We start from the raw sequence: 19,654 nt of genomic DNA, 5'->3' as shown, positions 1-19,654 counted from the left end.
GAGCCTCACTATCCTCATAAAAGCTCTTTACAGCATTTAGTAACTTACCACCTATTCCATATACTTGCAACATCTGCCACATTGCTCCTCTATCCACTCTATCATATGCCTTTTCTAAATCCATAAATGCAATAAAAACTTCCCTACCTTTATCTAAATACTGTTCACATATACGCTTCAATGTAAATACTTGATCTACACATCCCCTACCCACTCTGAAGCCTCCCTGCTCATCCGCATTCCTACATTCTGTCTTACCTCTAATTCTTTCAATTATAACCCTACAGCATACTTTTCCTGGTATACTCAGTAAACTTATTCCTCTATAATTTTTACAATCTCGTTTGTCCCCTTTCCCTTTATATAAAGGGACTATACATGCTCTCCGCCAATCCCTAGGTACCTTCCCCTCTTTCATACATTTATTAAACAAAAGTACCAACCACTCCAACACTATATCCCCCCCTGCTTTTAACATTTCTGTCATGATCCCATCAGTTCCAGCTGCTTTACCCCCTTTCATTCTACGTAATGCCTCACGTACCTCCACCACACTTACATTCTGCTCTTCTTCACTCCTAAAAGATGGTATACCTCCCTGGCCAGTGCATGAAATTACCGCCTCCCTTTCTTCCTCAACATTTAAAAGTTCCTCAAAATATTCTCGCCATCTACCTAAAACCTCCCTCTCCCCATCTACTAACTCCCCTACTCTGTTTTTAACTAACAAATCCATACTTTCCCTAGGCTTTCTTAACTTGTTTAGCTCACTCCAAAATTTTTTTTTATTTTCATTAAAATTTCTTGACAGTGCCTCTCCCACTCTTTCATCTGCTCTCCTTTTGCACTCCCTCACCACTCTCTTCACCTTTCTTTTACTCTCCATATACTCTGCTCTTCTTATAACACTTCTGCTTTGTAAAAACCTCTCGTAAGCTACCTTTTTCTCTTTTATCACACCTTTTACTTCATCATTCCACCAATCACTCCTCTTTCCTCCTGCCCCCACCCTCCTATAACCACAAACTTCTGCCCCACATTCTAATACTGCATTTTTAAAACTATTCCAACCCTCTTCAACCCCCCCACTACTCATCTTTGCACTAGCCCACCTTTCTGCCAATAGTCGCTTATATCTCGCCCGAACTTCCTCCTCCCTTAGTTTATACACTTTCACCTCCCTCTACTTGTTGTTGCCACCTTCCTCTTTTCCCATCTACCTCTTACTCTAACTGTAGCTACAAGTAAATAATGATCTGATATATCAGTTGCCCCTCTATAAACATGTACATCCTGGAGCCTACCCATCAACCTTTTATCCACCAATACATAATCTAACAAACTACTTTCATTACGTGCTACATCATACCTTGTATATTTATTTATCCTCTTTTTCATAAAATATGTATTACTTATTACCAAATTTCTTTCTACACATAGCTCAATTAAAGGCTCCCCATTTACATTTACCCTTGGCACCCCAAATTTACCTACTACTCCCTCCATAACATTTTTACCCACTTTAGCATTGAAATCCCCAACCACCATTACTCTCACACTTGATTCAAAACTCCCCATGCATTCACTCAACATTTCCCAGAATCTCTCTCTCTCTCTCCTCTACACTTCTCTCTTCTCCAGGTGCATACACGCTTACTATAACCCACTTTTCACATCCAATCTTTATTTTACTCCACATAATCCTTGAATTTATACATTTGTAGTCCCTCTTTTCCTGCCATAGCTTATCCTTCAACATTATTGCTACTCCTTCTTTAGCTCTAACTCTATTTGAAACCCCTGACCTAATCCCATTTATTCCTCTCCATTGAAACTCTCCCACCCCCTTCAGCTTTGTTTCACTTTAAGCCAATTATTATTATAATCAAAAAGAAGCGCTAAGCCACAAGGACTATACAGACTTAAAGCCAAGACATCCAGTTTCTTCTCATTCATAACATCCACAATCATCTCTTTCTTATCATTTGCACAACATCCACGCACATTCAGACTTCCCACTTGGACAATTTTCTTCTTCTTATTCTTTTTATTATTATTATTATTATTATTATTATTATTATTATTATTATTATTATTATTATTATTATTATTGTTATTATTAGCAGTAGCAGAAATGTTTGATTCTTTGCTGTGTTCAAGAGTAAACACATGATGTCACCGTCCAATACCTGTCCGAATAGCCATTCCAATATGCAGTCATGAATAGGTTTACATTATTTATACTGTAGTTTAATAGCAAATAATGAACAAACAAAACACTCACCACACTGAGTGGTGGGAGGGCTGGCTGCCAGTTGCGAGGGTCGGAGGGAGGGTAGTAGGGACTCGCAGTGGTTGGGGAAGTGGTGGAGGCATTGGTGGAGGCAGTGGGAGTCTGTGGTATTTAATAACATACATGTTATTAAAGCATAACATGTATATATTTAGTACAATTTACGACGTTTTCATGTATTTTATGATTGTTCATGGTTCAACAAGTTAAGGAAGCAGTATTGTATTACATTTCCCTACAATAAATTGGGGCACCAAACATTCACGGTTTTTCAACATTCGCGAGGCTCTTGATCCCCTAACCCTCGCGAATGTTGAGGGAGACCTGTATGTGGTTATAAAGTTATTCAGTAATGAATGACTACAATGTATTAGCTTTGTAAGACTGATCTAGAAAAGTAGTCCCATTTATCACCTCTCCTACAAAGGTAGGTTAAAGACTCTGAATACACACACTCTGGAAAGGAACAGAAATAAGGAGAGAGAGCTGATTGTGCAAACGGAAAACAGAAATAAATAGGCAGAATATAAATAAAGCACTAAAAATATTTAGCCAAGACAGGATCCACAGTAATGGATTCAAGCAAAATAAATTCAGAAAAACAATATAAGAAAGTAATGGTTAGGCAATATAGTTATAACATGTACATAAAATTGCAAAAAAGCAACAGTGAAGAGGACACTCTGGGTACTTTTAAAAAATAGATGGGTCAGGTGTGCAAGTGGGAATGATATTATATGAGTAGGAACCACCTAGCAAGGGAGAATAAGTCTGCTGGAGTGTTCCTCCATTAAGTTATACTAAATTTAGAACTAATAGAAACACTGTGTATACAACACACCTTAAAAAATATTTACACAAATCTCAAAAAATATTTAAAACTCTAATTGCTCTTTCACTATAATGTTTCATATCTGTTAACAGTTTACAAGATCATTGCCCCCGATGCTCATTCTTAGGCCAGACCTCCTAAATTCAGAGAAAATATTATATTAATATTTATAATAAAATTAAAAATGTAGTTAGAGTGTTCAGCAGAAGTTTGTGGTTACAGGAAAGTGGGTGCGGGAGAGAAGAGGAGTGACTGGTGGAATGATGATGTAAAGAGGGAGAAAAAGTTAGCATATGAGAAGTTTTTACAAAGTAGAAGTGATGCAAGGAGGGAAGAGTATATGGAGAAAAAGAGAGAGGTTAAGAGAGTGGTGAAGCAATGTAAAAAGAGAGCAAATGAGAGAGTGGGTGAGTTGTTATCAACAAATTTTGTTGAAAATAAGAAAAAGTTTTGGAGTGAGATTAACAAGTTAAGGAAGCCTAGAGAACAAATGGATTTGTCAGTTAAAAATAGGAGAGGAGAGTTATTAAATGGAGAGTTAGAGGTATTGGGAAGATGGAGGGAATATTTTGAGGAACTGTTGAATGTTGATGAAGATAGGGAAGCTGTGATTTTGTGTATAGGGCAAGGAGGAATAACATCTTGTAGGAGTGAGGAAGAGCCAGTTGTGAGTGTGGGGGAAGTTCGTGATGTAGTGGGTAAAATGAAAGGGGGTAAGGCAGCTGGGATTGATGGGATAAAAATAGAAATGTTAAAAGCAGGTGGGGAGTGGTTGGTGCAATTATTTAATAAATGTATGGAAGAGGGTAAGGTACCTAGGGATTGGCAGAGAGCATGCATAGTTCCTTTGTATAAAGGCAAAGGGGACAAAAGAGAGTGCAAAAATTATAGGGGGATAAGTCTGTTGAGTGTACCTGGTAAAGTGTAGGGTAGAGTTATTATTGAAAGAATTAAGAGAAAGACGGAGAATAGGATAGCAGATGAACAAGGAGGCTTTAGGAAAGGTAGGGGGTGTGTGGACCAGGTGTTTACAGTGAAATATATAAGTGAACAGTATTTAGATAAAGCTAAAGAGGTTTTTGTGGCATTTATGGATTTGGAAAAGGCGTATGACAGGGTGGATAGGGGGGCAATGTGGCAGATGTTGCAGATGTATGGTATAGGAGGTAGGTTACTGAAAGCAGTGAAGAGTTTTTACGAGGATAGTGAGGCCCAAGTTAGAGTATGTAGGAAAGAGGGAGATTATTTCCCAGTAAAAGTAGGCCTTAGACAAGGATGTGTGATGTCACCGTGGATGTTTAATATATTTATAGATGGGGTTGTAAGAGAAGTAAATGCGAGGGTCTTGGCAAGAGGCGTGGAGTTAAAAGATAAAGAATCACACACAAAGTGGGAGTTGTCACAGCTGCTCTTTGCTGATGACACTGTGCTCTTGGGTGATTCTGAAGAGAAGTTGCAGAGGTTGGTGGATGAATTTGGTAGGGTATGTAAAAGAAGAAAATTGAAAGTGAATACAGGAAAGAGTAAGGTTATGAGGATAACAAAAAGATTAGGTGATGAAAGACTGGATATCAGATTGGAGGGAGAGAGTATGGAGGAGGTGAATGTATTCAGATATTTGGGAGTGGACGTGTCAGCGGATGGGTCTATGAAAGATGAGGTGAATCATAGAATTGATGAGGGGAAAAGGGTGAGTGGTGCACTTAGGAGTCTGTGGAGACAAAGAACTTTGTCCTTGGAAGCAAAGAGGGGAATGTATGAGAGTATAGTTTTACCAATGCTCCTGTATGGGTGTGAAGCATGGGTGATGAATGTTGCAGCGAGGAGAAGGCTGGAGGCAGTGGAGATGTCATGTCTAAGAGCAATGTGTGGTGTGAATATAATGCAGAGAATTCGTAGTTTGGAAGTTAGGAGGTGGTGCAGGATTGCCAAAACTGTTGTCCAGAGGGCTGAGGAAGGATTGTTGAGGTGGTTCGGACATGTAGAGAGAATGGAGTGAAACAGAATGACTTCAAGAGTGTATCAGTCTGTAGTGGAGGGAAGACGGAGTAGGGGTCGGCCTAGGAAAGGTTGGAGGGAGGGGGTAAAGGAGGTTTTGTGTGCGAGGGGCTTGGACTTCCAGTGGGCATGCGTGAGTGTGTTTGATATGGAGACAAATGGTATTTAATACTTGACGTGCTGTTGGAGTGTGAGCAAAGTAACATTTATGAAGGGGTTCAGGGAAACCGGCAGGCCGGACTTGAGTCCTGGAGACGGGAAGTACAGTGCCTGCACTCTGAAGGAGGGGTGTTAATGTTGCAGTTTAAAAACTGTAGTGTAAAGCACCCTTCTGGCAAGACAGTGATGGAGTGAATGATGGTGAAAGTTTTTCTTTTTCGGGCCACCCTGCCTTGGTGGGAATCGGCCAGTGTGTTAATAATAATAATAAGAAATACAGTTTGTTAAATTTACCTGCCATCTTATGTGCTCATTAGACATTAAGAACAAATATCCTGCCAATGTAAAACATTTAACATTTCCATTTTACACTCATATGACAGGCAGGTAGTACCTTGTTGCTGATGGTTGTGCTTCACACTCATATAACAGGAAGGTTATACCTCCTTAATACTTGGTGTGTGTTTCATATTCACATGATAGGGTGGTTGTATCTCCCTGGATGGTTGCTGCCTACCAACGTAATACTTGGTGTGCGTTTCACACTCACATGACAGGATGGTTGTACCTCCCTGGATGGTTGCTGGCTACCAACCTACTGCCTGGTATGTGTGTTTGACACATGACAGGATGATTGTAACTCTCTGGATGGTTGCTGGCTACCATCCTACTACCTGGTATGTTTGTCTGACACATGACAGGATGGCTGTACCTCCCTGGATGGTTGCTGGCTACCAACCTACTACTTGGTATGTGTCTGACACATGACAGGAAGGTTGTACCTCCCTGAATGGTTGCTGGCTACCAACCTACTACCTGGTATGTGTGACACATGACAGGAAGGTTGTACCTCCCTGGATGGTTGCTGGCTACCAACCTACTGCCTGGTATGTTTGTTTGACACATGACAGGATGGTTGTAACTCTCTGGATGGTTGCTGGCTACCAACCTACTACCTGGTATGTTTGTCTGACACATAACAGGATGGTTGTACCTCCCTGGATGGTTGCTGGCTACCAACCTACTACCGGGTATGTGTGTTTGACACATGACAGGAAGGTTGTACCTCCCTGGATGGTTGCTGGCTACCAACCTACTGCCTGGTATGTGTGTTTGACACATGACAGGAAGGTTGTACCTCCCTGAATGGTTGCTGGCTACCAACCTACTACCTGGTATGTGTTTGACACATGACAGGAAGGTTGTACCTCCCTGGATGGCTGCTGGCTACCAGCCAGCTATGTCTCCTACTAATGTGTACAGTCTTCATACCTAACATAGTGTATATTTTAACGTCAACAAATTTACTTACGTTTCTCCTGTCCTCCAACAAGGGCATTTCCAGGGCCTTCAGTCTCTCTTCGCTACTTATATTTCTTAACTCTGGAATACATTTTGTGGCCCGTCTTTGGTCTTTTTCAATTTTGTTTATTTGTTTCTGTAAGGATTGCATATTCCAATTTAGGTCAAACAAATATTTAAGCAATACTTCATCCATATACTTAAAACAGCTATTCTGAAGTTTGCAAGCACAGCAGATGCTCTAATACTGCACTCGTCTGCTTCTTGCTGATACACTTGTTCATAATCACTCCAAAACTTTCTTTCTCTCTCTCTCTCTCTCTCTCTCTCTCTCTTCAACACTTTCTAAAATTTCAATTCACCAACCATAATTTTCATGGGTCTTGTTTTATTTTTAACAATTTCCATCATATGGCTTTATTTACTTTAAATTTCTCCACCAACTTCTCTCTCCAATTTCTCACTTTATTGATATCCTCTTGCATATTTTACAAGTTTTGATTCTTCAATGTGAACAAGATTTTTTCCAAAATTGGCAAACATGATCAAAATGTTATTCTTTCTGGCAATGTGGCAAGATTTAAGACAACTGGGACAAATACTGATCCTTGTGGGACCCCATTAGTGGCATTTCCCCAATGAGTATATATTTCATTATTGCTGTATGTTCTGGCAAGATGTATATACAGAGGTGTGTGTATATTGACAGTGTTTTATAAACACTATTATAGGGATGAGAGTATTGTTTTCTTCATTGCCAATGTACAAGACAAATGTAGCCTTCATGACCCTCGTTCAGTCAACAGGATTCAAACTTAATGAACCATCCAACCACTATTTGCATTTATCTTTTAAACAATAAGATCTCTCAAACATTTTCATCTCTTACTGTAGTTTGCCTTATAATTCAATAAAGTACTATACAGCAGTTTCCAACTAAGTTTTTCATGCACAGCTATTAAATGAGCGTTCAAAGTCGGAGCAAGCGTAATGTTCCCATTCATTCCTTTGTTGTAGAATTTCCATGCATAAGAAAAACTTAAATGAAGAGAGATTTGGGCCTGGGAATTCTAGTAAGACTATTTTCAAGCAAATGTTAAAGTCTGTTTTCAAGTGACGTGAGATGGGCTAAGTCACAGCCAGATAATCTATAATTCAGTATTGTAATTTTGTTTTTCTCAGTTGCTTTTTGGACCAAAGTCATTCATGTTTTGCACATGAGCACATGGTATGTGGTAAACTAATTTTTGGAGAGTAATTATTCAACATGAAAAAATAGGAACTAGATAGGGAATATTATCATCCTGGTCCACATATGAAGTTTAAACAGGGGCTCTTACGGTAAATTTAGAATCAACGTAACTTTCACTTAATGAACTGTTCTTTTGATCCCTATCTGGGAGGTTGACTGTACCTACTTACTGCTAAGTGAACATGGGTAAGAAGTATAAGGAAACATGCCCAATGTCTGCCATGAACCACTTCAACAAAAAATACAGATGCAAAACCTACATTAAGAGCATTATTATCACTATTGTCATCTTTATCATTATGATTATTACTATTATAGTGAATAAAGGGGCAATATATGGAAGTGATGGAGGCTTGATCCTCCATCACTGTCATGAGACTGACACTGGACCCGTATTTGCCTTATTTTTGTATATTAAGACATACCTATAAGACAATAGAAAGTTTTCAATACCTTCTCAACAAATAAAAGTGAAATGATATAATCACTTGTGTGTTATAGATGGATAAGAAGACTGTGTCAAGCCATGTTTAAACCAGTTGGCTACAAGAGAGGGAAGAGTACACAGCATATTCCTCAACTGCAAGAACACCTGTGACATTATACCACACAAGAGACTGGGACAAAGACTAAGGAAGCAGATAGGGGTAACAAGAGAGAACACTCCATTTGAATACAAGCTGCCAACACCAAGAGCCAGGCTGAGCAGGCAGTCAAGCAGAAGACCTGGTCACAGACTGGATGGGAGAGTCACTGATTCTCAATACCACCAACTAGTAGTTCAAACATTTCAAGATGTTACAGTATTTTTTTGAGGAACTTGAAAAATAAGTGTAAAAGTCAGTGGCCTTTAAGCTGACATTAAGAAGAGAAATACTGTATCCTCCAACTGCCATCATCAACTTCAGAATTCCTAAACAGAATATTTTTTTTACCCAAATCCTCACAATCTAAAGTTGTGTAATGCCATTAGTGTTATAAACCCTAGATTAGCTTTACTCTTACATTCAGTGGGAAGTGTTCAACCCATAAGCATCATACCATGCCTGGGAAAGGAGAAGTAATGGGGTTTGATACAAAGAGGTGGAAGATATCAGCAATTTCTTGAATCAAAAGGCCGTCACCACAAGGCACCAGTCTTCAAGAAGCTGTGTTAACTCTTTCACTGTCTCCCATGTACATATACATTTTTGAGGCAAGAAGTGCTTACATATATGCTTTAATCATAGCGCCCTCAAATATGCCGTGAGTGGTAAAAGTTTAGCCTAGACACAAGGGAATGGGTCTGTGTAGTGGGTGAATATAAAAAAAAAAATGCCCCACACAGTGCATGATGGGAAGAGCTAAGCTCTGACCTTGTATCTAGTTTCAGTGTGACTTTGAGACATTATCAAGAGTGGTTATCATGGTTTTATATACTGTTTCTTGGTGTCAGGTGATATACCAAAAGACATACCTGTAAAGTGGAGATATTCTGGTCAGTTTCAGAGCAAAACATCAAATATTCCACCTTAAAATGATGAAAATATTTGATGTTTGGTGAATATTCTGAGGAAGGGTAGACCCCCTACCCCTTCATCCTCTAGTCTGTTTTATGGGTAATTACTATAACCAATCATTCTTGGTTAAATTTTATTAAGCTGAAAAATAGTATACAACTTAATTTAATGAACACAGGAAAGAACATAAGAAGATCTGCAGCAGACCTATTGGCCCATGCTAAGCAGGTCCAACTCACACCCACCCACACACACTCATGTACTTGTCTAATCTGCTTTTAAAGCAACACAAGATTTTAGTTTCAATGATGCTACCTGGGAGTTTGTTCCACTCATCCACAACTCTATTACTCAACCAATGCTTTCCTATATCCTTTCTAAATCTAAATTTTTCCAATTTTAACCCATTACTTTGAGTCCTGTCTTGGTTAGATATATTTAGCATATTATTTATATCCCTTTTATTTATTCTTGTTTTCCATTTATACACTGCAATCATATCCCCCTAATTACATGCCTTTCCAGAGAGTACAGACTCAGTGCCCTCAGTCTACCCTCATAGGAAAGATTCTGATACATGGGATTAACTTTGATATCCTTCTCTGTATGTTTTCCAGAACTTTTCTATCCATTCTGCAATACAATGACCAAAACCACACAGCATAATCTAAATGAGTCCTTATCCAGGTTGCATTAATGACTGGAATGCCTACACAGTTTATTTTGGACTCCATTTTTAAATGAAATTTGTTGAATTTTGTGTAAAATTGACCAAATTAGTGACTCCTGGCATACTAGTGAAACAGCCAGGAATTAGCCTAAAAACACTTCAAATTACGCATAATCACAGTTGTATACATTGTTCCCTTACCTTCAGTTTTGTGCCTGTGTAATTCCATAAGTTTTACATCAAATTTAGCATTTTTGGTGTCATTACGCTTAGAAAAGAGATTATTTGTTAAATTGCAACACTGACCGGACTTCTAATTTTGGGGGTCATGACAGTGAAAAAGTTAACAAAATGATGTAGTGCAGTGACAGTATAAGAGCAAGAACAAACTTAACCTTAGGCAGCACATGATATCTGTGAAAGTCACGAGGCTTACCTGAGGTGGAGCAACTGCAGGTGGTGTACGATACTCGCGTGAACCACGAGAGAGGCTGCTGACCGATCTGTTAGCCTGGGGAGGAGTGGGAGGCTTAGTGGTTGGAGCTGGTCCAGCTGAGGTGGGTGGTTGCTGGTGGGCAGGTGGTGGAGGCATTCCAACACTGCTGGTGGACCGCCGTGACCGAGGAGTACTGCTCGACGATGAACGTATCCCATGACCGACATCATCCAAACCTGCAGAAACATTTAATGTTTATTGTATGTCACTTTATGTTAAAATTAAAATGAAGAGCCTTAATCATATTGTATTATCACCAATAATACAGTCCATCAGACATTTCCCAGCGAGGAAGAGTAAGCCAAAGAAGAACACACATTCACCAGGTCATTCCACTGTGATGAAGATCATACCACGACTCATGGTTTTGATATGTTACTTATTATAACTTTAACCACATGAAAGTTATAAAAGATGCTTTTCTGTCTCTTATAAAGAAATACTTACTGAAGGTAATTATCACAATCAGATTAAAGAATATTAGAAGTATAGTTTACACAGATTTTTACAGTGTGTGTCACAGTTCATTAATATAATGGATGACATCCTCTCACTTGCTGATACATTAACTCAAAATTATGTGAACAGCGGAAAGTTATTTCAAAGGTAAGAGAAACAGCTATGAAACAGTATTATAGTTTTTAGTCTATAACCTATTTTATAATAAAACATTAAATAATATTATTACTTAATACTGTTTGTCTTCTATTTACTTTCTTTCTTTCAACACACCGGCCATATCCCACCGAGGCGGGGTGGCTCAATAGGAAAAACGAAAGTTTCTCCTTTTACATTTAGTAATATATACAGGAGAAGGGGTTACTAGCCCCGTGCTCCCGGCATTTTAGTCGCCTCTTACAACACGCACGGCTTACGGAGGAAGAATTCTGTTCCACTTCCCCATGGAGATAAGAGGAAATAAACATGAACAAGAACTAGAAAAAAAATAGAAGAAACCCCAGAGGGTTGTGTATATATATGCTTGTACATGTATGTGTAGTGTGACCTAAGTGTAAGTAGAAGTAGCAAGACATACCTGAAACCTTGCATGTTTATGAGACAGACAAAAGACACCAGCAATCCTACCATCATGTAAAACAATTACAGGCTTTCGTTTTACACTCACTTGGCAGGACGGTAGTACCTCCCTGGGCGGTTGCTGTCTACCAACCTACTACCTAGGTCTTCTATTTACATTTAGTAATTTATACAAGAGATGGTGTTACTGGCCCCTTGCTCCCAGCATTTTAGTTGCCTCTTACAACACACATGGCATACACAGGAAGGATTCTTCTTCACTTCCCCATGGAGATGAAAGGGATAATACAAGAACAAGAAGTATTAAAAACTAAATAAAACTCATACAGGTACATCTTATCATTCATACAGGTACATCTTATCATTCATACAGGTACATCTTATCATTCATAAAGGTACATCTTATCATTCATACAGGTACATCTTATCATTCATACAGGTACATCTTATCATTCATACTGGTACATCTTATCATTCATACAGGTACATCTTATCATTCATACAGGTACATCTTATCATTCATACAGGTATGACTTATCATTCATACAGGTACATCTTATCATTCATACTGGTACATCTTATCATTCATACAGGTACATCTTATCATTCATACAGGTACATCTTATCATTCATACAGGTATGACTTATCATTCATACAGGTACATCTTATCATTCATACAGGTACATCTTATCATTCATACAGGTACATCTTATCATTCATACAGGTACATCTTATCATTCATACTGGTACATCTTATCATTCATACAGGTACATCTTATCATTCATACAGGTACATCTTATCATTCATACAGGTACATCTTATCATTCATACAGGTACATCTTATCATTCATACAGGTACATCTTATCATTCATACAGGTACATCTTATCATTCATACAGGTACATCTTATCATTCATACAGGTATGACTTATCATTCATACAAGGGTACCTTATAATATTCCTTCACTTTCACTTCTATCACATCAACCTTTCTTCTGTACTGTTATATTTTCATAATACTGAGTCACTAAGAATGCTAAACTATGGCAAACAATAAGTGAAACCCACTACTGTGTAGACCTGTCACTAACACTGTCACTAGCAACCATCACTGTGTAGACCTGTCACTAATACTGTCACTAGCAACCATCACTGTGTAGACCTGTCACTAATACTGTCACTAACAACCATCACTGTGTAGACCTGTCACTAATACTGTCACTAACAACCATCACTGTGTAGACCTGTCACTAATACTGTCACTAACAACCATCACTGTGTAGACCTGTCACCAATACTGTCACTAACAACCATCAGTGTGTAGACCTGTCACTAATACTGTCAGTAACAACCATCACTGTGTAGACCTGTCACTAATACTGTCACTAACAACCATCACTGTGTAGACCTGTCACCAATACTGTCACTAACAACCATCACTGTGTAGACCTGTCACTAATACTGTCAGTAACAACCACCACTGTGTAGACCTGTCATTAACAGTCAATAATAACCACAACTGTGACCAGTATCAAGGTTCTTCTGCCCCTACAGTTTAATAAAGGGGTCTTAACCGGGGGTATCCATACACCCTGGGGGTATGGGACTCGATCTCTGAACAATTTACAAGAAGTTATTATTAGATTAAAATAAACTATCAGCTGTTCTCTTCCTCGCTCTCCATGTGTAAAGTAAAAGCAAGCTACTGACATCATACTGCTACCTAATAGGACTGGTGGTGGTGGTGATGATTTTGACAGTCTGGCAAAGGGGGTATGGGGACATGTTTGGCAATCCACTGGGGGTCTGTAATCATAAGAAGGTTAAGTACCCCTGGTTTAGGGCCACTTTCTGTAGGTGGATATCCAGTTTCCACCAGTAACTTGGGAAAGTTTTTACCAGTCACTTTCCTACTCTCTACAGCAGTTTTATAAGTCTATACTACAGTGCCTGCACTCTGAAGGAGGGGTGTTAATGTTGCAGTTTAAAAACTGTAGTGTAAAGCACCCTTCTGGCAAGACAGTGATGGAGTGAATGATGGTGAAAGTTTTTCTTTTTCGGGCCACCCTGCCTTGGTGGGAATCGGCCGGTGTGATAATAAAATAAAATAAAAATACTACATAAGGTGTCACCTTCAAGTCTGCTCTTCAAATGATGATCATATAATTTCAGAAAGCAAAATAACTTCTCTCAAAGATGATCATTTATACAGAAATAACCCACACACAGGAGAGAGAGAAGCTTACGATGATGTATTGGTCTGACTTGGACCATTTAGAGTCACACTAGACCAAATGGGAGAGGTATTGCCATCTATTATTCTAATAGACTATCATGTTGTAACACCATTTATTTATTTTTTTTATTTATTACCAATTTGAGCACACATACAGAGGTACAAAAAAAATACAGATAAGAGCAGCATGCCAAAGCCACTTATACTATGCATAGCATTACGGGCTGGCTTAAAATTAACTTAAGATTAACTAAGCAATGATGAAATCAGTGATAAAACATTAATGTAAACAGATTACTATAAAGCACAAGTTAGTATTACAAAGACAGGTCATATGGTTGCATTCAGTCATATGAAGGATTCTGTTAGGTAGTGTATTTAAAAAAATAATAAAGTTAGATTCGGTTTTAGGTTTAACATTTATGTGATATAATTGTGAGAAACATTTAAGATATACAATTTATAAGGTTCAGTTATTCAGTATTTATTTGGTTTTGGGTGAGTAAGTGATCTTTGAGAAGAGACTTGAATTTATAAACAGGTAGTGTTTCTTTTATATTTACAGGTAATGAATTCCAGATTTTAGGGCCTTTTATGTGCATTGAGTTTTTGCATAGTGTGAGATGGACACGAGGAACATCAAAGAGTGATCTGTGCCTTGTGTTATGGTCATGTGTTCTGTTGAGGTTGGCAAGGAGATGTTTGAGGGGAGGGTTAATATCAGAGTTAAGTGTTCTATGTATGTAATAGGTGCAGTAATAAGTATGGATGTTTTGTATGGTGAGTAGGTTTAATGTATTGAATATTGGTGGAGTGTGCTGCCTGTAGTGAGAATTTGTTATCATTCTAACTGCAGCCTTTTGTTGGGTAATTAGTGGTCTGAGATGGTTAATTGTTGTTGAGCCCCATGCACAAATTCCATAGGTGAGATAGGGGTAAATAAGAGAGTGATATAGGGCCAGGAGGGCTGACTGTGGAACATAGTACCGTATCTTCGATAGTATGCCTACAGTCTTGGAAATTTTCTTAGAAATTTGTTGTATATGTGTATGAAATTTGAGTCTATTATCAAGGTGGATTCCTAAGAATTTTCCCTCTGTTAGCTTTGTGATAGGTGATCCGTTTATCATTATGTTAAGAGGGACATCTGTAGCTCTGTTACCAAACTGAATGAAGTAGGTTTTGTCAATGTTTAGTGTAAGTTTGTTAGTCCTCATCCAGGTAGATATTTTCTGTAATTCGGTATTTACAGTATTGGCTAGTATGACTGGGCTCGGGTGAGAGAAGACGTATGTAGTGTCATCTGCAAATAGTGTGGGTTTGAGTAATTGCGAAGCATTTGGAAGGTCATTTATGTATAGGAGAAAGAGAAGAGGGCCAAGGACACTTCCCTGTGGGACACTGTTACGCGCCCCTACTTCACTCCATTATATACAAAAATAAAAGGCCTGGTTAAAATAAGTTCTGTAATAATATATCGCGAACCACTTTATTACTAGCTAGATAAAGCAGGTTCGACTATATATTATTATCGGGTACAGTATGAATCATCAAAAGCACTCTCATTGTATTATATTGTATTATATTATATCTTTCCCCATGATTATTATAACTATAATATTATATTATTATTAGGTTAGGTATTACGAATGTGTAACCACTACTGTAGTGACCAATTGGTGGTTCTAGAATTGACGCTACGCGTCGCCTTCTGGCCGAGCTGAAGTCTGACTATGAAGTAGTTGAGTGAGACAGTCAGCTCCTAGCTCTGACTCGGTACGGGTCTTCAACCCAAAGCTCCTAGCTTAAACTAAAACTTTATACCAAGTCTTGCCTTTGCCATTAGTCTGGTAATTCATGTCACTTATGAAAGATAACTATTTCGTTACCTTAGACCTTTCTAAAAGAGTAGATTATTAATTGAAATTATTGTATCAAACTCTGTTAATGAGAATTTGAACGTAAGATCGGGTTTCTTGCTGTATAGTGTTTCATTTATAATTGCTTGTGGTTATTTTAATTCACTAACCAAATACCAATGAAGCTAAATGATTGGTAATAAAATAAAACTAACAAAAAAAAAGGAGTTATTTGTGCCCCTATTGTTACGGTGAAGATTAAGTCGTAACAAATGGGTTGTCTGTCCGGGAGCTACTTACCCTGAAGTACATATTTGTTTTGCATTAAAATTAAGCTCCCTTGCGAGAATTAAGAAAATGGATCCAGAAATTAAGTCATTATTAGATGAATTAACAGAGGCTACTCTTGACACTTTAAAATTACAGACATGTTGGCAAATAGCTAGACAGTTAGATATACCTTATAATAGATACCATAGCGCAGAGACTCTTAGGTCCCTAATTAAGGATAGATTATTTCCGAAAACCCAAGCAATGCCAGAACTAGATTCGGAAGATAGTTTTATTTCTCAGTTTGAGGAAGTAGAAATCCCACGGACGGGAACTGCCTTAAATAATGAAGTTGAACCAGGGTTTACAAGGCCTTACTACTCAGTCCAGTCTCAAAGCGCTCCCCCGTTCATTTCCCCGGAGTTTGTATCGGTGGTTGGAACGAACCCTCAGTCAAATGATGGGGATAATTTTAGGACTGGTGCTCGTCCCAAAATACTTCCGGAGAAGACGCCCGAATTCCCTTCGGTGTCATTACCTCTTGGGAATTTCACGTCCGAACAACTAGAGAGAATAGAACGCATATTACTATTACAAAACTCTCAAATCGAAGCTAGAAGACGTCTAAACGAGGAAGAATTTAGGCGTGAAAGGTTTCGTTTTGAAACAAAGCAGAAGGGAGTTCCAGAAGAAAAAGACTTGAAGAGCACGGTAACCGGGTTTGACTTGCATAAAGCAGCTCTAATGGTACCTAAGTTTAACGAAACAGACTTAGATGAATTCTTTGAAATTTTTGAGAATCAGGCACGTTCAATGGGCTGGCCCAAAGACAAATGGGCCACATTGCTGCACACATCTCTATATGGAAAGGCGCAGTCTTGTGTCGCCTCCTTACCATATGAGTTTTATGTCCAGTACGACGTAGTAAAGAGAACTATTTTAGAAGCATATGACATGCTCCCTATTAGTTACCAAATAGCTTTTCGTTCCATGAAACGGCAAACAGGACAAACTTATTTAGATTTTGCCCGAGGGAAAGCAGTGGCGTTTGAACGTTGGTGTCAAGCTTCTCGGGTCACGACTTTAAAAGATCTATCACAATTAATGTTACTAGAAGATTTGTATGCAAATTTTCCAGAGGGAGTTCGCCAGTATCTTGTTGGCCATCCGCAAACGACGTTGTTAGAGACTGCCGCGCTGGCAGACAACTTCGAGATTTCCCAGAGGTTGGTGCAATCTGAAAGCAGCCAGGTTATCAAACCAGCAACGAGACCCGAACCTGCGAAGCCTTTCGGTAAGCGACCTACCCAACCCGTTCACTCCCGTGTAACAAGTAAACCCGAAGTAAAACACCAAATTCAATCGAGCCCATCCTATAGACCAGATAGGTCACGGGAAAAAATTAAATGTTCGTACTGTTCGAAGCTGGGACATTTTAAATCACAATGCTTTAAGCGTGATAGGGACCAGGGAAGGAGTCCATCCTATAGATTGCCCACACAAATCATATCCTCTACGACTCATCCAAGGAAGTCCGAGCCAAGAGTAGACGCTCTGTCCCAAGGAAAAGGAACAGATCCTCCTAGTTGACTAAGCAGAATATGGGTATCATCGTCAAACTTGTCAAGAGCTATGAGTCCTTACTTTTCCAAAAGCAAAGTAGGAATTACCGATAGCCAGTTGTTGCAAGTAAATTCTTTTAGGGATACGGGGTCCTACTTAACATTATTAAGAGAAGGACTGTTATCATTCCCCGCCAGATCATATACGGGTTTCGACGCTCTGTTGGAAGCTTATGGTGGCTCCACTACGCGAGTACCCCTGTACAAGTTATATGTTGAAACTCCTATTTTTACAGGCTGGACGTCAATCGGAGTGTCTCCAACTAACTTCCCCATAAAAGACGTAGACCTATTGATTGGGAACGACTTAGCGGAAGAAGGAATATGGAAAGAGCCCATAGTTATGGAAAATCCAACCGAGGAAAATTACGTCATCGAAGCCCGACGAACGGAACCTACCCTCTTTCCTCTGAGCGTAGTAACCCGGGCGATGACCAAACAGTCGCGTTCTCAGTTGGTATCGGAGGAAGTCATGGACGACGTCGACGTAGGAGTAAGAGACATATTCAACGAAACCTCGAGTGTAGAGCCAACAATCCACCCAGAACCAATACCAGTTCCTAAGTCGGTGGTTTCCGAAATAGATTTATTCTCGAAGGAGGATCTAGTAAGAGAACTCCGAATAGACCCCTCCTTAAGTGACCTCAGGAAGCTTGCTGTGTTGGGAGAAGAAGCCCTTAAAAGTGACAGCTCTTACTATTGGGAGAAGGACTTACTGAAAAAGAAACTAGGATCTCTTAAAAGTGATCATCTAGTGGTCTTGCCTACCCAGTTTAAAAATTTAGCATGTAAGTTTGCTCATGACAGTCCTCAAGGTGGACATCTGGGACAAAAGAAGACTTTTAGAAAAATTGCTAAGCACTTCACATGGCCAAAAATGAAGGAAGAAGTGGAACGGTATGTAAGAAGCTGTTCCGTGTGTCAACTAGTAGGCAAACCTGCACATAATCCACCACCTGCGCCGTTGAACCCTATACAAGTAACAGGCGAACCCTTTTCACGTCTGGTGATCGACTGTGTCGGCCCGCTACCCAAGACTCGGCAGGGCAACCAGTTCCTGTTTACCATCATGGACACCGTCACCAGGTACCCGGAAGCAGTTCCTCTCAGGAGGATTAATGCTCGCCTAATAGTGAGAGCACTGATTAAGTTCTTCTCTCACTTTGGATTTCCAAGAGAAGTTCAATCGGATCAAGGGTCGAATTTTACTTCGAAATTTTTCCGTGAAGCCTTGGCTCAGTTAGGGGTCAAGACGGTTTACGCGACGGCCTATCGACCCCAATCACAAGGCGTGGTGGAAAGGTTCCATCAAACTTTGAAGATTATGATGAGGTCCTATTGTTTACAGTATTCCAAAGATTGGGATGAAGGTATTCCACTACTTTTGTTTGCCCTAAGAGAAAGCGAACAAGACAACTTGAAGTTTTCGCCATTTGAGTTAATATATGGGCATCAAATTAGAGGACCAGTACAGGTTCTCAAAGAAGCTTGGACCGGGGAAGAAACGCCGACTTTTAGGAGCTCTCCTACCTTAATGAAAGAACGCCTGAGCCTAGCTAGAGAATTGGCCGCCGAAAACTTACGACAAGCACAGAGTAAGATGAAGGAGGAATACGATCGTCGAACTAAACTTCGTTCATTTGAACCAAAAGATCAAGTTCTGGTTCAACGATTTCATCAGGGACATGCTCTACAGCCCAAATTTGAAGGTCCTTTAGAAATCGTGAAGCGCCTAAGTGACGTGAACTACTTGGTAAGGACGCCGAAGAAGAGGAACTCACAACGGACGTATCACATTAACCAACTTAAACCCTATTCAGGAATCGTTTCACCAGTTTCTACTATAACTCCTCTGAACCAAGAACGGGTTCCAGTAAGTTCGGATGAAATGATAGGAATACCAGTTCTTCTGAACAATTCGACAGCCTTAAAGAATTTAAATTCTCTACTGATAAATCTGGAAGTGGACAAAGGACACGAAATAAAATCCCTGATTAAGGCAAATCTCCACCTATTCAATGACGTCCCAAAACCGTGTACGTTGGGTGTGCACGATGTTACTCTCAGAGAACCTACTCCAATCAAGCAATCTCCCTACAGAGTGAGTCCCAAGAAACAAGGTGAGC

At 39.4% G+C, this 19,654-nt stretch overlaps 1 protein-coding gene across 14 annotated transcripts in view; it reads right to left on the bottom strand.

The window, feature by feature from the left end:
- The window catches only part of LOC128698833 (abl interactor 2), a 201,492-nt gene that overhangs the window by 144,642 nt on the left and 37,196 nt on the right, over window positions 1–19,654 (bottom strand). For 12 of the 14 annotated variants that reach the window (XR_011391029.1, XM_070079849.1, XM_070079850.1 and 9 more), the window contains 2 exons: window positions 10,442–10,677; window positions 6,595–6,720 (listed from right to left, as the gene is read on the bottom strand). Coding sequence is in view for 13 of the 14 variants with exons in the window: in XM_070079849.1 (XP_069935950.1) it covers window positions 6,595–6,720; window positions 10,442–10,677 (362 nt within the window). In the remaining variant the exon portion in view is untranslated. The remainder of the gene's footprint in view (window positions 1–6,594; window positions 6,721–10,441; window positions 10,678–19,654) is intronic. The other 2 variants (XM_070079854.1, XM_070079855.1) reach the window with 1 other exon arrangement.

The sequence above is a fragment of the Cherax quadricarinatus genome, unplaced genomic scaffold (genome assembly GCF_038502225.1).
Source record: "Cherax quadricarinatus isolate ZL_2023a unplaced genomic scaffold, ASM3850222v1 Contig29, whole genome shotgun sequence".
NCBI classification, from domain to species: Eukaryota; Metazoa; Arthropoda; class Malacostraca; order Decapoda; family Parastacidae; genus Cherax; species Cherax quadricarinatus.
The sequence above is the reverse complement of the archived record's forward strand: the minus strand, read 5'-3'. Positions and strand labels throughout refer to the sequence as shown.